This window comes from Anastrepha ludens, chromosome 3 (genome assembly GCF_028408465.1).
Source record: "Anastrepha ludens isolate Willacy chromosome 3, idAnaLude1.1, whole genome shotgun sequence".
Lineage (NCBI taxonomy): Eukaryota > Metazoa > Arthropoda > Insecta > Diptera > Tephritidae > Anastrepha > Anastrepha ludens.
In genome coordinates this window covers 13,366,334-13,383,796 of record NC_071499.1, presented here as the reverse complement: position 1 = coordinate 13,383,796, position 17,463 = coordinate 13,366,334, and the positions used below count along the sequence as shown (strand labels likewise).

Below are 17,463 nucleotides of genomic sequence, written 5' to 3'. Positions count from 1 at the left end.
GCTTATTGACGAATCCACTGAGGAGAAAATGTACATCATTGAAGATGATTTTCTTCAAACGCCCGTTTTCATAATAAGCCTGAATACCTTTAACGCGTTGCTCGATTGTGTATCTTTCCCTGATTCAAATTGAGTTAGTCTGAAATTGAAAAATGTCAAATGAAATGCATAAAAATGTTTCACGTTTAGGTGTGATTCACATTCAACATCGGCCCTTGAAATTTAACCACCCTTTATAACACGGACTTATTGGGATGTCAGGCTAAAATATACAGGGTTACCGAGAAAGTCACCCTAGACACTTCAGGACATTCTTATTTAGGTAATTTCTGATTCATGTGGTTATGATCTGATGCTCAAAGTTAATCCGTTTTCGAGATATTCTATTTTGAAGTTTTTGTTAAAAAAATGTTTCTTTTTTGACTTGCATGACCGCTTTTTTTAGATATTAGTTCAAGAGTCCTTGTTTTTCCATTTTTAGTTAAAGGGTAAGCCTACTAATAAAAACCAGCAATCAAATTTGAACCAACCCATGACAGTTAATGCAGGTAACACTGCTGTTCGGCTTGCCGCAACTAATCAATGACTCGTTGAAGGTGTTGGACGCTCAGCCATAACACTCGGTCTGGGTCCACCTAATCCTGTGGACTACTGTTTGAAGGAACCATATTTAGGTTAGGTTGGGTTGAATCGGTTGCCCACTATGGGACACACTCTCTAAGTACATATACTGCGAAGCACCGAGCGAGGACGCTGAACACACGTTTTTAGTTGTGACAGATGGCTTGCGAAAAGAAATGCTCTGAAGGAGCAGATTGGCGACATCGCACCGAGCAACATAATCAGCAAAATGCTCAAAAGTGGGGACAGCTGGAACGCGGTAACATCGAGAACGTACTACGAAAAAAAAGATTGACTTCGACAAAGTGCAACAAAGTGAAGCGGCACAGTTACAGAGACACTAGAAGACGAGCCTATAGCATGAAAGCTGGCTACCAATATGGTGGACCCAGACGTGGGTGAATAGAATTAGTCCTTTATGGATGCCGTTCTGGTCCCTCTCTAAGTAATACAGAACGCAGTTCCGGGAAGGGTGTCTCCCCAGAAGGAGAAAAGGGATCGTTTTAGTGGCCACACCACACGAAGCAGTAGACGACGGTCGCTGTAAGTGCGAAGGCATTTTCGACCCTACCTCACCCATCGCGTGGGGAACTTGCCCTTATCCCTCTTAAAACCAATGTGTACTTTTCAAAAATTCCCTTAAAAAAATCTAAAATCTTTAATTTCGACAGAGCCGGGATCTGCCAATTCATTAAAGGATTGTCTATCCAAAAAGGCAAGTCTACGTCTGGATAGAGCAGGACAGTGACACAGAAGGTGCGGGATCGTCACTTCCTCTTCCGCGTTTAGACAACTTCTGCAGAAGTCATGTGCGAAAGCATGCCCAGTCTCTGGGCGTGCCTACCGATTAGGCAGTGCCGCGTAATAACTGAAATCAGTGTGTTAAAAAAATACACAAAGACAAATAGGAGGAGGAGCTCAACCAAACACCTAACATACGCGCCAATTATTATTATTTTTTTCAATTTATATTTAGTACTAGAATTCCAGCTAGACGTGTGTGTGTTGATGGCGCAAAGCTTAACGATAAAATTAACTTTGGCGTCCACTGTAAGAAGCCAAAAGTAAGCGATTCAGCTCCTCTTCCTTAGCCATAATTTTAGCCATTAATGAGGCCAGCTACCTCAGCCTCAGCTGGTTAGACAAAAATGTGAATGCCTTTAGAAGAGTCCATATTTATTCTGATATACAAGCGGCGATTAAATCTCTTGGTGGGATTGTCATTAATTCCATCATTGCCCGCAAATGCCGAGCATCTCTTAACGAGATGGCGGAATATTTCCGCATCCATTTGATATATAATATGTGCAGAAAGAAATTGAAGAAGAAGAAGTTCTTAATAAGCAAAACTACAAAATCCGTTTCCAAAGTCGTAAAAAAAGTTGTTCCAAGGGCTTAGCGTGGCCACCTTTCAGCCTCTGTAAGGGTTTGGTGGGGAGTGTCTTGTAAAGGCATTACATCTCTTCATTTCTGTGAAAAAGGGGTGAAGACAGGGGCACAAGTGTTCTAGAAGGATGTCTTAAAAGAAGTGGTGAAATAATTGGGCAGTAGCCCCTTTAATGCAGAGCGTTGGATCTTCCAGCAAGGTTACGTTTCAGAACATAAGGCAGAAAGCACCCACAAGTGGCTAAAAAACAATATGGGTTCATAGCTGCATAAGATTGGCCATCTGGAAGTCCACATCTGAATCCATTGGACTACAGTTTGTGGTCAGAATTGGAGAACATAGACTGTCGAAGACCTCACAGAATTTGGGAGAGTCTCAAACAATCTTTGGTTCGAGCAGCGACGTCAATATCCATGGGAGCCGTGCGAGCGGCTAAACAGCTGCATTATACAAACAGACATGCAATAGGCGCGCTCAAGATTTCCACTTCTAAGTTCAAAATAAAGATTTGCATCAATCAAAATAATTTTTTTTTAATTTTTTTAATTTTTTTTAAATTATTCCAAAATTGCGAATTAATTGTTTTCGAAAATGTAGTGGCCCACAGTTTTATTGTGCCTCCGAACAGCGGATGGGTTTTTTATGAGTAACTTTTTAATGGCAGATATACGCGGTTTCGAACTTAGAATACAAAAAATAATGTCCTTAAGTATCTATGACGACTCTCCCGGTAACCCTGTATATCTGGTATAAAGTATGAAATTTAATATCTCTCATATATCAACGACCGTCGCAGCGAACGATGTATTGGAGCCAACGCTCTGTCACTCTTCTATACACATCGCCCGGAATGCAGACAATTTTGACCTCGATATTCTTCTTCATCTGCCTTAACGCCATCTGCCCTGCTAGTACAATTCGAGGACTTTGCGTTACCTCATACACAGAAATCCAACGGCCTTATATTTTAGAGTAATTAGAGGTGACCATTCGAGTGACTCATTTAGAGATTACACGATTATCGAGTTTCTCTTTCAATAGCTCAATTCTTCTGTCGGCTCTATGGCATGGGACATCATTTTGTTGGCACTAAATAGCATGAAGTTAGGTTAGGTAGGTGGCTGATCTGTAAAAAGATCTCCATTGTGCTACCAGTGCTAGGGAGTAATTCTTAATGCACGTCTTCGTGAGTTTAAAAAAGCCGTTCAACCTTTTGACAGCAACATTCTTCAAGGATAAAAAATATTTTAATCGTAAGCGCATTTGTCGATGCCTACAAAGAGCAGCGCAGTGGCAAAGTAGGTGTTCCAAAGTACCCCTACACTCTCTTCGTTCGTATTACACGCATCGCTCTGGACTAATCCGATTTTGGCTGCATGATGTAGGGTGAAACAATGTCCTGTCAGCACTCCAACCAATATTTTGCAGTCTTTTCTAGAGAGTGACAAAATAAAATTTGTAGTAGTAGGCAGGTAGGGTAGGTAGAGTGGCTGTCGCAATGACACTTAGACCTTTTGTAGGCGCGAAACGTTTTACGAATTTTAAAACGAAATTCGATGTTAGCTCTTTATTCGCAACTCATTTTTGTACCGATGACACAAGCATTCTGACACTTTAGACGCAATAACGTCGCTTCCACTGAACCGAATGTCATCAAGGCTTTCACTGGAAGTCAGCTAGGGATGGGACTTCCAACGCACTAACTCATTAAAAAGATGGCGCCATCAAAAAACATTTTTATGATGTCAGTCGTGTGTATTTTAGACTTCACCTTGTAGAACTTTTTAGGTTTTTTATTGACTACTCCCTAGGTAACTGTATTTTAAGGGACCTGCTTAAAAAATATTTCTTTAAATTTTCCATAACTCTAAAGCACAATCTTCCTTACCGTTTCAGACCCCGCATGATACAGCGGCTTGTGGCTGGACATATACAAAACGCCGAGGGCCGTTCGACTTTTCAAGTCTCCGCTGTTACTTCGAACAGCACCATAACGAATTCAGTAACAACTCACAAGCCCTCATACCAGTACGTGCGCTCCAAGGGAGGGCAGTTAGCCATGAGCAGCTCATATCGGTTAGCGAAAGTGAGCACCACTCCTGCAACAACAACGAATACCGCAACAACGACAACAACTGCAGGTCCATTTCATGTAGGCGCCGATCGTGATGATTACGATTATGATGAGGCGCTGCTGGAAGATGCAGGAGATTTTGAAAATTGGGACAACGGTATATTGCGACTCAGTGCCGGCTCAGGCAAAGAGAATATCGTTAAGCCGAACAAGAACAAAGATGAATCAAAGAAAACGCTTTCGGATCAAGTGCGTGATGGTAAGTATGGATTGATTGAAAAGGAGATATTTCGACGTCCACCCAAACGGCCGGGCGTACTCAGTTATTTGCCAAATAAGGAGACACCCATAGATAATGAACGCACATTTGGTGGTTTGAATGAAGAGGATATTTGGTTGGCGGAAGATCATTTGCTTGTGATCAAGGGCGGTAATCTGAATGAGGGCGAACCAGACGAACCGTGGCCGCCCATCGATGACTATGATGCGCCCGGTCGACAAATCAAGTTGCCACCGAATCCAAAAGTGCCGCCACCCTTTCCTGTCCAGCTCGAAGAGAATGGCCCGCTACAGTTTATCGGAAATAATAAATTCACGGTCGTCTATCCGGTCGCTAACGAATCGATACCAGTTTATCCCGCCGGCGCGGAAGCCAACTACGCATCGTCCGAAGGTGATAGTGACAACGAGAAGAATCTTCTTACCCGGCCGGGAACGGCTCAAGATGTTGCACAAGGTGAGCCCGGCTACCTCTACCCGGCGCCCTCACCGCCATGGCTCTATCACAACCAAACGTTTGTTAATCCCTTCCTGAGCAATGGGCGTCCCATTACATTCCCCAATCTCGGCCCATTTCCACTAGGACGCAACAGTTCATTGGAGAATTCCAATGGCACCGATTATTTCGATGAAGATGACCCATCGCTTTACTACCCACCGGCGTATACATTTGTCTACAAGAGTAACTACTCAAATCCTGTGCCACCGGGGCCATTAGTGCCGGGCATTGTCTTACCACCGCCAGCCAATCAATTCAGTCGATTGGAAAAAACAAAAAAAGTGCATGCGCTAAGTCGACATCGCGGCTATGGCACGAGCTCTACAAGCACCACCAGTACCACATCTACGACGACTACCACTACATCAACAACCACCACGTCTACGACCACTGAAGCGCCCTATCGACCACAAGTCATTACGAAAGTACACCAGTATGCGCCGAAAACAATTATCATCACGCCAGAGCCACCAGCCGCCATACCGCATGTGGTGCCACCGAGCAAACTGCCGCCTCCGCCCGCACCAACACCCACTGCAGCTCCGCCCGAGGTCATCGAAGCTATACCGGTGCCAGTCGCGGTGCACATACCCATCTTCCCCTCCAACAAATATCCGCGAACGCGACCGAATGCCGTGGCTTATGAACGTACAACGCCGCGTTATAACCAGGACACGCTCTCGAAAACCAATCCGATTTATTATGAATACTTCGAGGCTAAACGGCAGCCTACCAGTGTCACTACAAATATCATCGACGATTTCCTCGCTACAACGGAGAAGCCGGTGTTGGCCAAGCCAATAAAACTGTACGCGACCAGCAAACGACCATTCAAATCACAACCGCAGAACCAACGTACTTACTTGCCACCGCGAATGCAGCCGCAACGTCAGTACTTGCCACAAGATGTGGTCTACATCACACCTAAACCGGAGGCGGCGAGATATAAACGGCCGCCACCGGTGCCAGTAGAGGCGCCTGTCTATAAACCGCGCCCACTGGAGAACTTCGAACAAGAAGTGAATGCCATACGCGAGACGTTGCGCTACTACCAAAATCAACAGTTGCGAGATAATAGCATACCGCGGACACCAAAAGCCAAACCGATATACGAATTCAATTTCGATGCGTCAAGGAATCTGGAACCAGCTCAGCCAACGGCGAGCGCAGGTGACTTCCAACCACCCGCAGAATATGACGATGTGCCCTTCAAGCCAATGGTCACCTACAGTCCACCGGTGGACGATGAAAACTCATTCCATGCCATCGATGTGGAGAAGGCGAATGTGGAGCGACAGCAACAGCAACAACAGCAACAACGGCTAGACGAGCAATATCCGCAACAACAACAGCAACCACGGTACCAGTCAACCACCACGCTCGTGCCTGTGCAACCCGACGCACCCTACCAACAACCACAGCCAGCTGTGCAAGGACGTCCCAAGAAGCTGCGGCTGGGCGCCAAGTATTTACAGCAAACACCGTTTTTGCCCGAATATCGTGCGGCGCCCGAACCGGAGTTGCCGCCATATCCAAGCACACCACGCACGCATGTCGCCACACAAACGCCATGGGTTTCGGTCAGCCAACAGCAGGAGCTAAATGAATACGTGCCACCACCGGCGCCGCAACAGCATACACCGCCGTATCAACGTATTGAGCGGCCACCACAAGCCCTTTCACCCAAGCAGCGTGGCTTCGCTGGCTACTATTACGGCGGTCCAGTGCTGCATGCGCGTCAAAACAATCGCTTCTATGAGGAGCCCTTCCAGCAGATAAATGCGCGGCGCATTGTCAACTATCGGCAGCCACCGTCGCCACTGCCACCACCACAGCCGCAGCCCCAACCTGACTACCAGCAACAACAGCAGCAGCAGCAACCGCCGCAAACCCTGTGGAGCTTGGAGAACGACACTTATGTTAATTACGCGCCAAATCGACCGCCACTCAATCCAGACGCAGAATTTATTAATCCCTATCAGCCAGCATTACCGCTAAACCCTTACGCTGCGCAGCTGCAACGCTATAACGCGCCGCAGTCGGCACCACCGCTTTCGCATCAATCGCAATACTACGCGCCACCGGTGCCGCAACAGCAGCAGCAGCAGTTAGCGCCACAACGTCAATATCAACAACAAATTCCATTACATCGTGACATACTGGTCAACTACCGACAACCGCTGCCACCAATCAATCCGGACAGTGAATACATTTCGCATCCACAGGTGGTGCGCCCACAAGTCTACTCGCCAATCTATCGATCAAATGACTATCAGCGGCTGCCGCCACAATTGCCGCAGTTGACCGCAACCGGCGAGCAGGATGGGCTTTACTACATAGCGCCGAAATTTCGACGATCCAATAATGGCAATGGCAATGGTAGCAGTAATAACAGCAATAATAACAACAATAATAACAACAACAGCAATAAAAATACTAAAAATAGTAATGCTGTTAGCAGTGATGGCAGTCAAAGCCATGGTGGCGGCAAAGCTAATGCAAACACAAATACGCCAACGCGTAGCGGCAACAGCAACAACAACAGCAGTAATGGCAAAAAATAAGACGTAGCATAAGCAGCAATGCTAAAAAGGATTGACTAACAGCGAAGGTGGGCAGACAGCTGAGTTGAGTGGCTGTGCGAAAAGGTGTGCGTGGCTACGAAGGTGTTTGATTGAGTGCTTGTGAATTTCGTGCGTGCAACTATTTTCGGTTATTCGCACTTCTTTAATGGTGTTTGCATGATTTATCTGTATGTGTAAGTATATAAGTACATTTGTCTGCTGCCTGCCCGCTTGCCGAGTGCTCATTAGTACTAAGTAAACTGTACGTTTTTGCTACGCTCAACAACGTCCCCAGCCACCAGCCACGAAACCCACGAAAAGTTTAAGGAATATAGACGCACTTTTATCCGCTGTATTGTTAAGTGTATGGCATGTGATTACGCTAATAGGCATAAGCAGCACTAAGGTAAATTAATATTATTAAGAAGTTATATTTTTACATTTATTTTCGGTTATTAGTCATTGCATGTTGGACAAAGCCAAACATAAAAAAATGGTATATTTATGAGAAACAAATAAAGATAATCGTTCATTACCAGAATACTACGCTAATAAGGGTATTCATGAAGCCTTCCTAATCACTATTTAATTGGAATACTTTATATATGAGAAAAAAATAATCACTCGCGTGTGCTTCACAGGGGTAACACCTTCTATAACACAAGTAGGCAAATACGAGGGGTGCCTTTTATATGTCGGGATTAGAGAACAAAAACAAATTTTAATCATCGAAAATCACTTTATTGTTTTTCAAAATATTATCCATGAAGATCTATATACTTTTGCATGCGTTTGAACCAATTGTCGAAGCACTTTTGCCACTTTAAATGAGGTACCTCCAAAACATGCATTCTGAATGCCGCAACCGCTTCTTCAGGTGTCGAAAAACGTTGACCTCTCAGTTTGTTTTTTACGTACGGGAATAAAAAGAAGTCATTCGGTGCCAAGTCAGGACTATACGGCGGATGACCCATTAATTCGATGTTTTGGGTACTCAAAAATGCAGTTGTTTGAGCCGATGTGTGAGAGCTCGCATTTTCCTGGTGAAGAGTGATCCGTCTTTGGCGATTGGTTTTCCTAATTTCTTGGAAGACAACTGGCAAACAAATGGTTGTGTACCACTCAGAATTTACTGTTCTGCGTTGTTCTAGTGGTACGGTTGCGACATGTCCAGTTTTTCCGAAAAAACAGGCGACCATTTGCTTGGAAGTGCTTCGTGCGCGAACAACTTTTGTTGGATTTGGCTCATCTTGAAACACCCATACAGTCGACTGCTGTTTAATTTCGGGCTCATACGCGTAAATCCATGATTCATCACCTGTCACAATATCATAGACGTGTTTCGAGGCCCCGCGATCGTATTTTTTGAGCATTTCCTTCGACCAATCGACACGAGCCTTTTTTTGAGCGATTGACAAATCGTGTGGGATCCAACGCGAACAAATTTTTTTGACAGTCAAATGTTTATGCAATATTGAATGTATGCTGGTCCCACTAATGCCTAAGATTGTCTCAATCTCACGATAGGTCACATGACGATCTTGCAATATCAGTTCGCTCACAGCATCAATGGTTTTCGGAACAACAACTGATTTTGGACGACCTTCACGAAATTCGTCTTGGAGTGAACTACGACCACGATTGAATTCACCATACCATCGATAAACACTGCTCCTTGAAGGAGCTTCATCGCCAAAAAATGAATTAAGTTCATCCATGCAATGTTGCTGAGTTAATCCACGTCGAAAGTTGTAAAAAATAATCGGACGAAAATTTCCCGATTTAATTCCATTTTTGGACCGAGATGAATCTTTTAAGTTACTGTAAACAACACAAATAGCGCTGGTATTTCAAAACGTTCTGAGTACGTAAAAGCCAAAAAATGTCAAAATTTGCGATACAGCTGTCAGTTGCCAGATTGCAACACCAGGGTTGCCAAATCCCGACATATACAAGGCACCCCTCGTATCAGGTCAGTCCATAAGTGCGTGCGTTTTTTAAAGGTGGTTTTAAAATTAATAAGAAATATGTTTGCAATATTTATTAATCAATAATATATTTTCCTTCATTATTTACAATGACTTCCCAACGTTTAGGCAAATATTTAATTCCCTGCTCAAAAAATTGTTTGTCCTTGGAGCCAAAATACGCTTCGATATCCCTTTTTATAGCTTCTTTTGAGGAGTAGTTCTTGTTACTCATATGGGATTGACGTCCACGGAAAAGGTGATAATCACAAGGTGCAATATCCGGAGAGTATGGTGGATGCGGCATTAGCTCCCATCCGAGCTCGTTCAGCTTGCCTAATGTTTGCCTTGCGGTATGAGGTCTTGTGTTGTCGTGGTGAAACAAAACTTTGCGTCTATTCACTAAAGACGGTCGATTTTCGTTAAGTGCCTCATTCAGGTTTGACAGACAGAAGTTCATAATAAACAATACAGGCCATATCCCACCAAATAGAAAGGAGAATCTTATTGGAGTAAAAGCCATCTCTAGGCGTCGGTTCTGGTATTTCATCTTTACCTAACCATTGGCGTTTGCGAACAGGATTATTGTAAAGTACCCATTTTTCATCACCAGTAACGATACGGTTCAAAAAACTTTAATTTTCAATTTGTTGCAGCAGCTGAGAACACAATTCACTCTCTGCTGAAGGTTGGCGACGGAAAGTCTATGCGGAACCCATTTCCTCAGCTTTGAATCCTTTCCCAACTAAACCAAGTGCCTGTGAACTGTTCCATGCGGTGAATTTAACTTCTGAGCTATCATATCGACTGTCAAATGTCGGAGTTAAAGATTTCAGGACGACCAGCGGCCGGGGCATCCTACACGTCGTAGTTACCACTTCGGAATTTTGAAAACCACTTTTGCGCAGTCCTTACACTCACGGTATCCTCGCCGTGAACAGTGTTTATTTATGCAGCAGCAGTTATTGCATTTTTACCACTTTTATAAAAAAATACAAAATATGCCTCTTATACGCGTTCGAAGATTCCATTGTATTTTTTAACAATGCGTGCTTCTATCCACGATTAAAATCAATTGTTGAATGCACAATATATTAAAGAAAATATAAATAGTTCCGTTATATTCCGCGCTTAATTTTTTGTATGCAAACATCGTACAAAAGTGAAATTATGGATAAAATACGCACGAACTTATGAACTGACCTGATACGAGTATTACGAGCAGCTTGAGGATAAAAGAAATCCATTATTTTTGCGTCAAATTTTTGTGTGCAAATTATTTAAAACTGTTTTATGGTCGATCTCTCCTGAACAATGCCACGACTACTAAAATGCCGGTCAACTTCGATTATTGCACGTAATTAGCTTATTGGAGCACGTTCGGGTCGCTTTCCGAGTATCCACTGCACCTAATATCATCAGCGGTTCGCAATGTACAAATTGCAGCCGTTAGTATATGCACACTCACGCATACATAACTATATACTCAACAGAATGATCTACACACATTCACACATACATAGTAGCTCCACTGGCTGCGCTCTTGCTGCAACAGACCGCTACACTCAGCGACGCTATTCATTTTACGTGATGACATTCTCTTCACTTATCACTCTCTTACTGTGATAATTGCATGGTAGCGGTAACGAGATGCTCTTAGTGATAAGCGAAACTTAAATTTTGTCAACGGTTTTATATGGATCATGGGCCTAACAGATGTAACTATGTATAACATTTAAATTATACCATGTTAATTTCAAGGCCAACGCATAGCAGTGCATATCAGAGCAAAGAGGTAAGAGCATAAGGGTATACTGAACTATGTATGACACGGTCAACTAGTACTTGCGCAAACCCACTAAAACTGCGCTATCAATAAAAGCACAAGTTTAAACATTCGTGTTTTTATTCAAGTAATTTTTACCTACAATACTTCCATTGCTAACACCCTGTAACTCACAACTGAGTGGAACAAACAAAAAACAGCAAACTAATTTGTTTTAGTGTGAAATGCCACCTTAATAACGAGTATAAACTTTAAATTGTTTGAGTGATACTTCACGAGATATCGACCAATACAGCCATCTATCATGAAAATAATGAATTTCTTTTTCGCTTTAGCACGGTTTCACACGGTTCAGTTGGGTTTAAGACAGCAGCCAGTTGCTGCGATGTTGTTAAGGGGTTATGGAGTAGGGTAGGTAGCAAAGAGACCGAGAAAAGCGGTTGCAGAAGTTTTTAATTTATTAATATAAAACTTCATACAGGAATTGTTATAACTTTTCCTTGGTTTTACAAAAAAAACTGTTTCCTGAAAACATATATTACATTTTTTTCCTTGTTCACTCCTCTCGGGAGCATACGGCCTCGACAAGACTTAGTCTTGCGTTGGTTTCGTTAATCTTTTTGATTTCTGACAGGGTAGGTGATTAGCCTGCCGCTACCAGTCCTAAATAATGGGAATGCCCACCTGTCATTGCTTAGGAACAACGCCTTCTCACGGCTTGGAGCGGCATCTGTGTTTCACATTTCTCTGGCAGAAGGATCGCACAGATGCTTGAGGACTTCGCTAAATTTCGTGTGTTAGCGCTATTACGGCGGTTGCCCGCTTTCCTCTTGCTGGCGCCACTGATGCAATGTGTAACTGTGTGTTTTTCTTTGCGTTTTTGCTTGTTTTAGTAGCTACAATGCAAATAATGCGCTGACTTTTCAGGAGAAAGGATGGAAAGGATAAAGTTTTGGGTTTGAAAATGAGATTTTTTTTTGTTTTTTTTTCGTTTTACATACATATTTTTATTTTTAAAGTGGAATTTGTAAATGTAATTTTGGTATTACTTTCTTTTAAATGATGACGATTTTTAAAATAGCTTTTTGTGACCTTCGGGTTGTACACTTAAAATAGGCATTTTACAGTGTGCATGATAGCCCTCGATTAGATTATCTAAAATAAGAAAATTAAAAAAAATTCTTGAATGAAAAATACATTCTAGTATTTAATAGCAAAATTTTGATTTTTAACAAATCAGTGGTTTTCAAAACCAAATTTAAATGTTTAAAGAGATTATTGGCCAAACAGGGTTTGTGCAAGGGGGCGCAAAATTAATCACCCTAACGGAAGATTTAAATGGTTTTCAATTGCCGTCGTACGCCAATCATACTTATCAGCTGTTGTATACAAACAGACAAACAATGGAACGCGTAAAGGCGATAATAAGGATTTCCTCACTTGCAATTTTTTTTTATTTAGTAAAAATGAAATTGGGTGATTAATTTTGCGCCACCTTGAAGGATACTAATCATTTATCGTTAAAAAACCTTCAATTAATTACTGAAAACTACTTTTATAAAGCTGATGTAAAAATTACACACCTATCGGCTTAATCATTGTATGGGGTAAACATTTGTAAGCACTTTAAATTCATGTCAGCATCATCATCGTTTGGCGCTACAGCTCTGTGTGCGATTTGGCCTGCTGAATAAAATGTATCCATATAACCCGACCTTTGGTTGGAAGTAATCCAATTGCTTACTTTGAGTTTTTTTATGTCATCCGCTAGTTCGTCAATTCATTTTGATCTTCATCTATCTTTCGCTTCGTCGTAGATGTTTTAGCATCAATTATTTTTCGTTGAGCTTTCATTGGATTCACTTGTGATCTTTTCTGGATAACAACACATATAGTATTTCGTTTTTTTCTCACTAATTTTCAATCCCATTTCTATATCTCATCTCAGTCTACATTTATCAAAATGACGCTTTAATGCAACTTGGGAAGTGCCAGAGTAGTACTGCAACCATTTCACATACCAACGTTCATTTTACTTCGTTGCCATCTAACAGCAAGAGTTTGGACGAGTGTGGGAATAAGAGTGAAACGAGCGAGCAGAATTCTGCTGCCGAGTCCCTGTTGACGTGGCTGAGTCATTAATGTTACTCTCACAATTTTGCTTCACCTTCATTGTGAAGAAAAATTTTCTTATAAAGAATGAAACTGGAATTTTCGATCAAAGTACTTTTTACTGGGAAGTATGTTGTTGAATTCTGTACAATTTCAGTACCTTTTTAAAAACATAAGCACAACGTCACCCAAGAACCGATGCGTAAATTCTCGTAAAGATAAGCTTTGTAAGGTTGACTTTTAGGTAAAGAAAGAAAAAATTATGCGCAAGAATGAACTTTACATACTATTTGCGTGAAATTTTCAAGAACGACCCATTACAATTGGCAAAATATGCATAGCTTTGCCCTGACGTAATTTATGATGAGAGAACTGAGAGCTGAGAGTCAAAAAAGTTAGATTTTGTAGAGAAAAATTAAGAGTTAGAAGGAAGATAATCAAAAAGATATTAAAAAGGAAAGTTGTAGATAAGACAACGGACATTGAGAACCGAGTCTGCTCAATATTTATAATATTCCGGTAGTTTAAAGGATTCACTGATAAAAATCTCTTCGCAATATAATCCTGATCCTATACCAGTGCCCATTTTAGATCCGTCCGTGTAGATCTTAAGGAGTGGGTTGAGTGATGAATCTTCTTCAAGCCATTCCAGTCTAGAACGGATTTTTATTAATGGGAGGGTAATAATCACAAGCACAGCTGATGTGTTTTTGTACAGATTCTGTTACAATAACTGAGAGCCGAGTAGCAGTTTAAATAACTTTTCAACTAAATAAAACAAAATTATTGAATATTAAAAAATTTACGTACGACACTATTGCAAAAATTATAAATCTTCCGGTAGGATGATTAATTTTGCGCCACATTTTACAAGCTTATGTGTGCACTTATTTGCTTAGACGGACGATGGAGTTGATCGGGATTACCGGCGCAGTTAGTTTTTATTAAAATCGTAGTGGGGCAGCCGGTTGTTACGCGGATTAATGAACAGCTGATTTGTTTATTGGATTGTTTTGTCAGTAAAAAATGGATCGCATGCGACAAATACGGGTATTAGCTGCTCTGATACTAGATTAGGTTAGCCTGGTTGGCATTAAGCCACGCATAGACCTTTTGGTTCCTGTGATACTAAAAACTTATTATTCATAAACAAACAAATAAAACGAAAATGCTAAAAAATACCGACTCCTGTTGTGCTCATCATATTTTCCAGAATTTTAATACTACAACGATTGTTTTCAGTCTTTCTTGTTCTTCTCTTTAAAAGTTTCATTATTTTCATTAACAATGGATTGCCATCGAAAACTCCCCTTAGTTTTCCCTGTTCACTCCTTTCGGGAGCATAGGGTCTCGACAAGACTTAGTCTTGCGTTGGTTTCGTTAATCTATTTTGCATTCTGGCAGGGTAGGTGATTAGCCTGCCGCTACCAGTCCTAAATAGTGGGCCTGTCATTGCTTAGGATCAACACTTTCTTACTGTTGTGAGCGCCATCTGTGTTTCACATTTTTCTGGCAGAAGGATCGCACAGATGGTTGAGGACTTCGCTAAATTTCGTGTGTTAGCGCGGTTGCCCTCTTCCTCTTGCTGTCGCCACTGACGCAATGTGTAACTGTGTGTTTTTCTTTGTTTTTACTTGTTTTAGCAGCCTCAATGCAAATAATGCGCTGACTATTGTGCGGGAGTAATGATAGAAAGGATAAGGTTTTGGGGTTGAGGAATAAGATTTTTTGTTTTTTTTTTGTTCTTTAGACTACCGAGGCCGCCCGCCGAAAACTCTCCTAATCCGCTTAAATTATGAGAATTAAGTCTAATTGGCAATTCGAATTAGTTGCACTTAGCTCCTGAGATAGTTCCGAACTACGTCGTTAATCCCGATTAAGGGTTAGCGGATTAAGCTATAACTGAGTGAAATTTTCAAGTTTCGGTTTTTTCACTTTGTAGTGAATTTTTACGACTTGGTTGCGTTAGGCATTCATTCATATATTAACAATAAAAATCTTACTAATCAATATTAATCCTAGGCGTTTGCCTCTTTGAAAGTATAAAAGAAGGAAAACTCTTATTGAGACACTCTCTATAATCCCAACTCAAATAAATACTCAACTTCATGAATTATAATAAATATTTTTTGTAATAATAAATTAAATAACATTTTTTTTTATTTTATTAACGTAAACCTTTTTTTCTGCTTATAAATCACTTTAAATACATTTCTTGTTTGCAGAATTCACGACAAATGTGCGTCTAATACCTGAAAATCTACTTCAAAGGGTTTGTAAATAATAAAAAAAAATTAAGAAACTAATTTTAGATATTCGATGTACTATAAAATTAAATGCCCAGAGCAAAATTATATACATAAAAAATATTAAAAGAGAATTTATTAGAAAATTATTACAAAAAAAAACAAAATATTTTCAATTAGCTAGCATTTAATTAACGCTAAGTAGGTAAGAAATTTGTAAACAAGTCCATGAAATATTATAATCAGCCATAACTGTGACGATTGAAACATTTCAGTTGAAGTAACAGAATGAAAAATTGGTAAATTACTACTTAAACATAGCAACTAAATGTAACCGAAAATATGAAATCATAAACGTTTGTATGTATTATTATTAGTGCTAACATTTAAACTTGTATTTGTATCACCAATATAAACTATTTTTAATTAATCAATAAGTTTATTTATGTTACGAGAAAAACGATATGTGAAAAGTAATTATCCAAAAATGTGTATTTAATCATTTAAAACAGAAATCAATAAAAAATTATTTAAATTTAACAAAGTGTTGTTTTCTCTTTGGCTGCTAAAGGAAAAGAAGGTAGGTTGTTAAATAAATATGCAGATATAATATAAAAAAAAACATTCATATAAACATTTTAACTCGTATAAAAGGCATACACCGAATGGCCTTGCAGGAAGCATTAAATTTAAAATCAATATTATCGATTATTTCGAATGAATTAGGCTCCTGCTGTTTTGATTCCTAAGCTAAAAATAAATCAAGTAAATAATACAAATCTTTGTTATTGACGCCATTTAACACTCATTAGCTCAGTGTATTTTATAATTGATTATTTCATAGTGTCTGAATTCACACAAAGAAACGCCGTACCTTAATTATATAACCGGAGAGATACTCGCATAAGAAGTGGGAGTGGGTGTGTTCCAGCTATGCAATAATTGTTGCCGCCTCTGAACGTATTATTTGAAAAAGTTAGCGAGAATAATGGAAATGTTTACCTACTGACAGTGTTGCCGACTTTTATATTCTTAGGTGCGCAACTAAGTACCCGCTGTTTGTCAATAGATGCCGCCAGCACTGTGTGCTAGTCGATTCTAACATAACCTAAACGGCGTAAACCAAGCTTAGACATATGGCAAACAAACTGTTTCAACACATTAGTGATTTTGTTTTGGTATCATACGAGTATACTTTTGGTTTTGTGAAAATGTCTGATTTTGTGGCGAATAATCGTCATTTGTGGGAAATGTGGATTTTCCTCTTTCATTCGAAAAAAACGGCGGCTGAAGCGCATCGAGAGCTACAAAAAAATTATGGAGATGCTGCTTTAAGTGAAACAACGTACCGAGATTGGTTCCGTCGCTTCAAAGACGGTGATTTTAATGTTGACGACCGTCCGCGTGAAGGAAGGCCAAAAACCTTCGAAGACGCTGAATTGGAGGCACTTCTCAATGAGGATCCGTGTCAAACGCAAGAAGAATTGCCTCAGTATTAGGAGTTACCCCCCCCATCCATTTCCAAGCGATTGCGTGCTTTGGGAATGATTCAGAAACAGAGAACTTGGGTTCCTTATGAGTTAAACCAAGGGATGTTGAACATCGTTTTTTCGCCTGTGAACAACTGCTCCAGCGGCAAAAAAGGAAAGATTTTCTTCATGGCATCGTCACAGGTGATAAAAAATGGATTAATTACAGCAATCCAAAGAAAAGAAAGTCATGGGGACCGCTGGTCGTCGTCTTCTACGTCGTCGTTTCGGCCGAATATTCACGCTGCGAAGGTTATGCTATGTATTTGGTGGGACCAAGTTGGTGTTATTTATTATGAACTGTTAAAACCAAGCGAAACCATCACTGGGGATCGGTATCGACTTCAATTGATGCGATTGAGCCGAGCACTTCGCGAGAAGCGGCCGCAATACGCGGAG

General features: G+C 40.8%; 1 protein-coding gene across 1 annotated transcript in view; it reads left to right on the top strand.

Moving 5' to 3' along the window:
- LOC128857043 (uncharacterized) overlaps positions 1-16,043 on the top strand; it is an 81,631-nt gene extending 65,588 nt beyond the window's left edge. The window contains exons 3-4 of the mRNA XM_054092572.1: positions 3,905-7,830; positions 15,515-16,043. Coding sequence (XP_053948547.1) covers positions 3,905-7,424 — 3,520 coding nt within the window. The 3' untranslated portion in view covers positions 7,425-7,830; positions 15,515-16,043. The remainder of the gene's footprint in view (positions 1-3,904; positions 7,831-15,514) is intronic.
- The last annotated feature ends 1,420 nt before the right edge of the window (positions 16,044-17,463 follow it).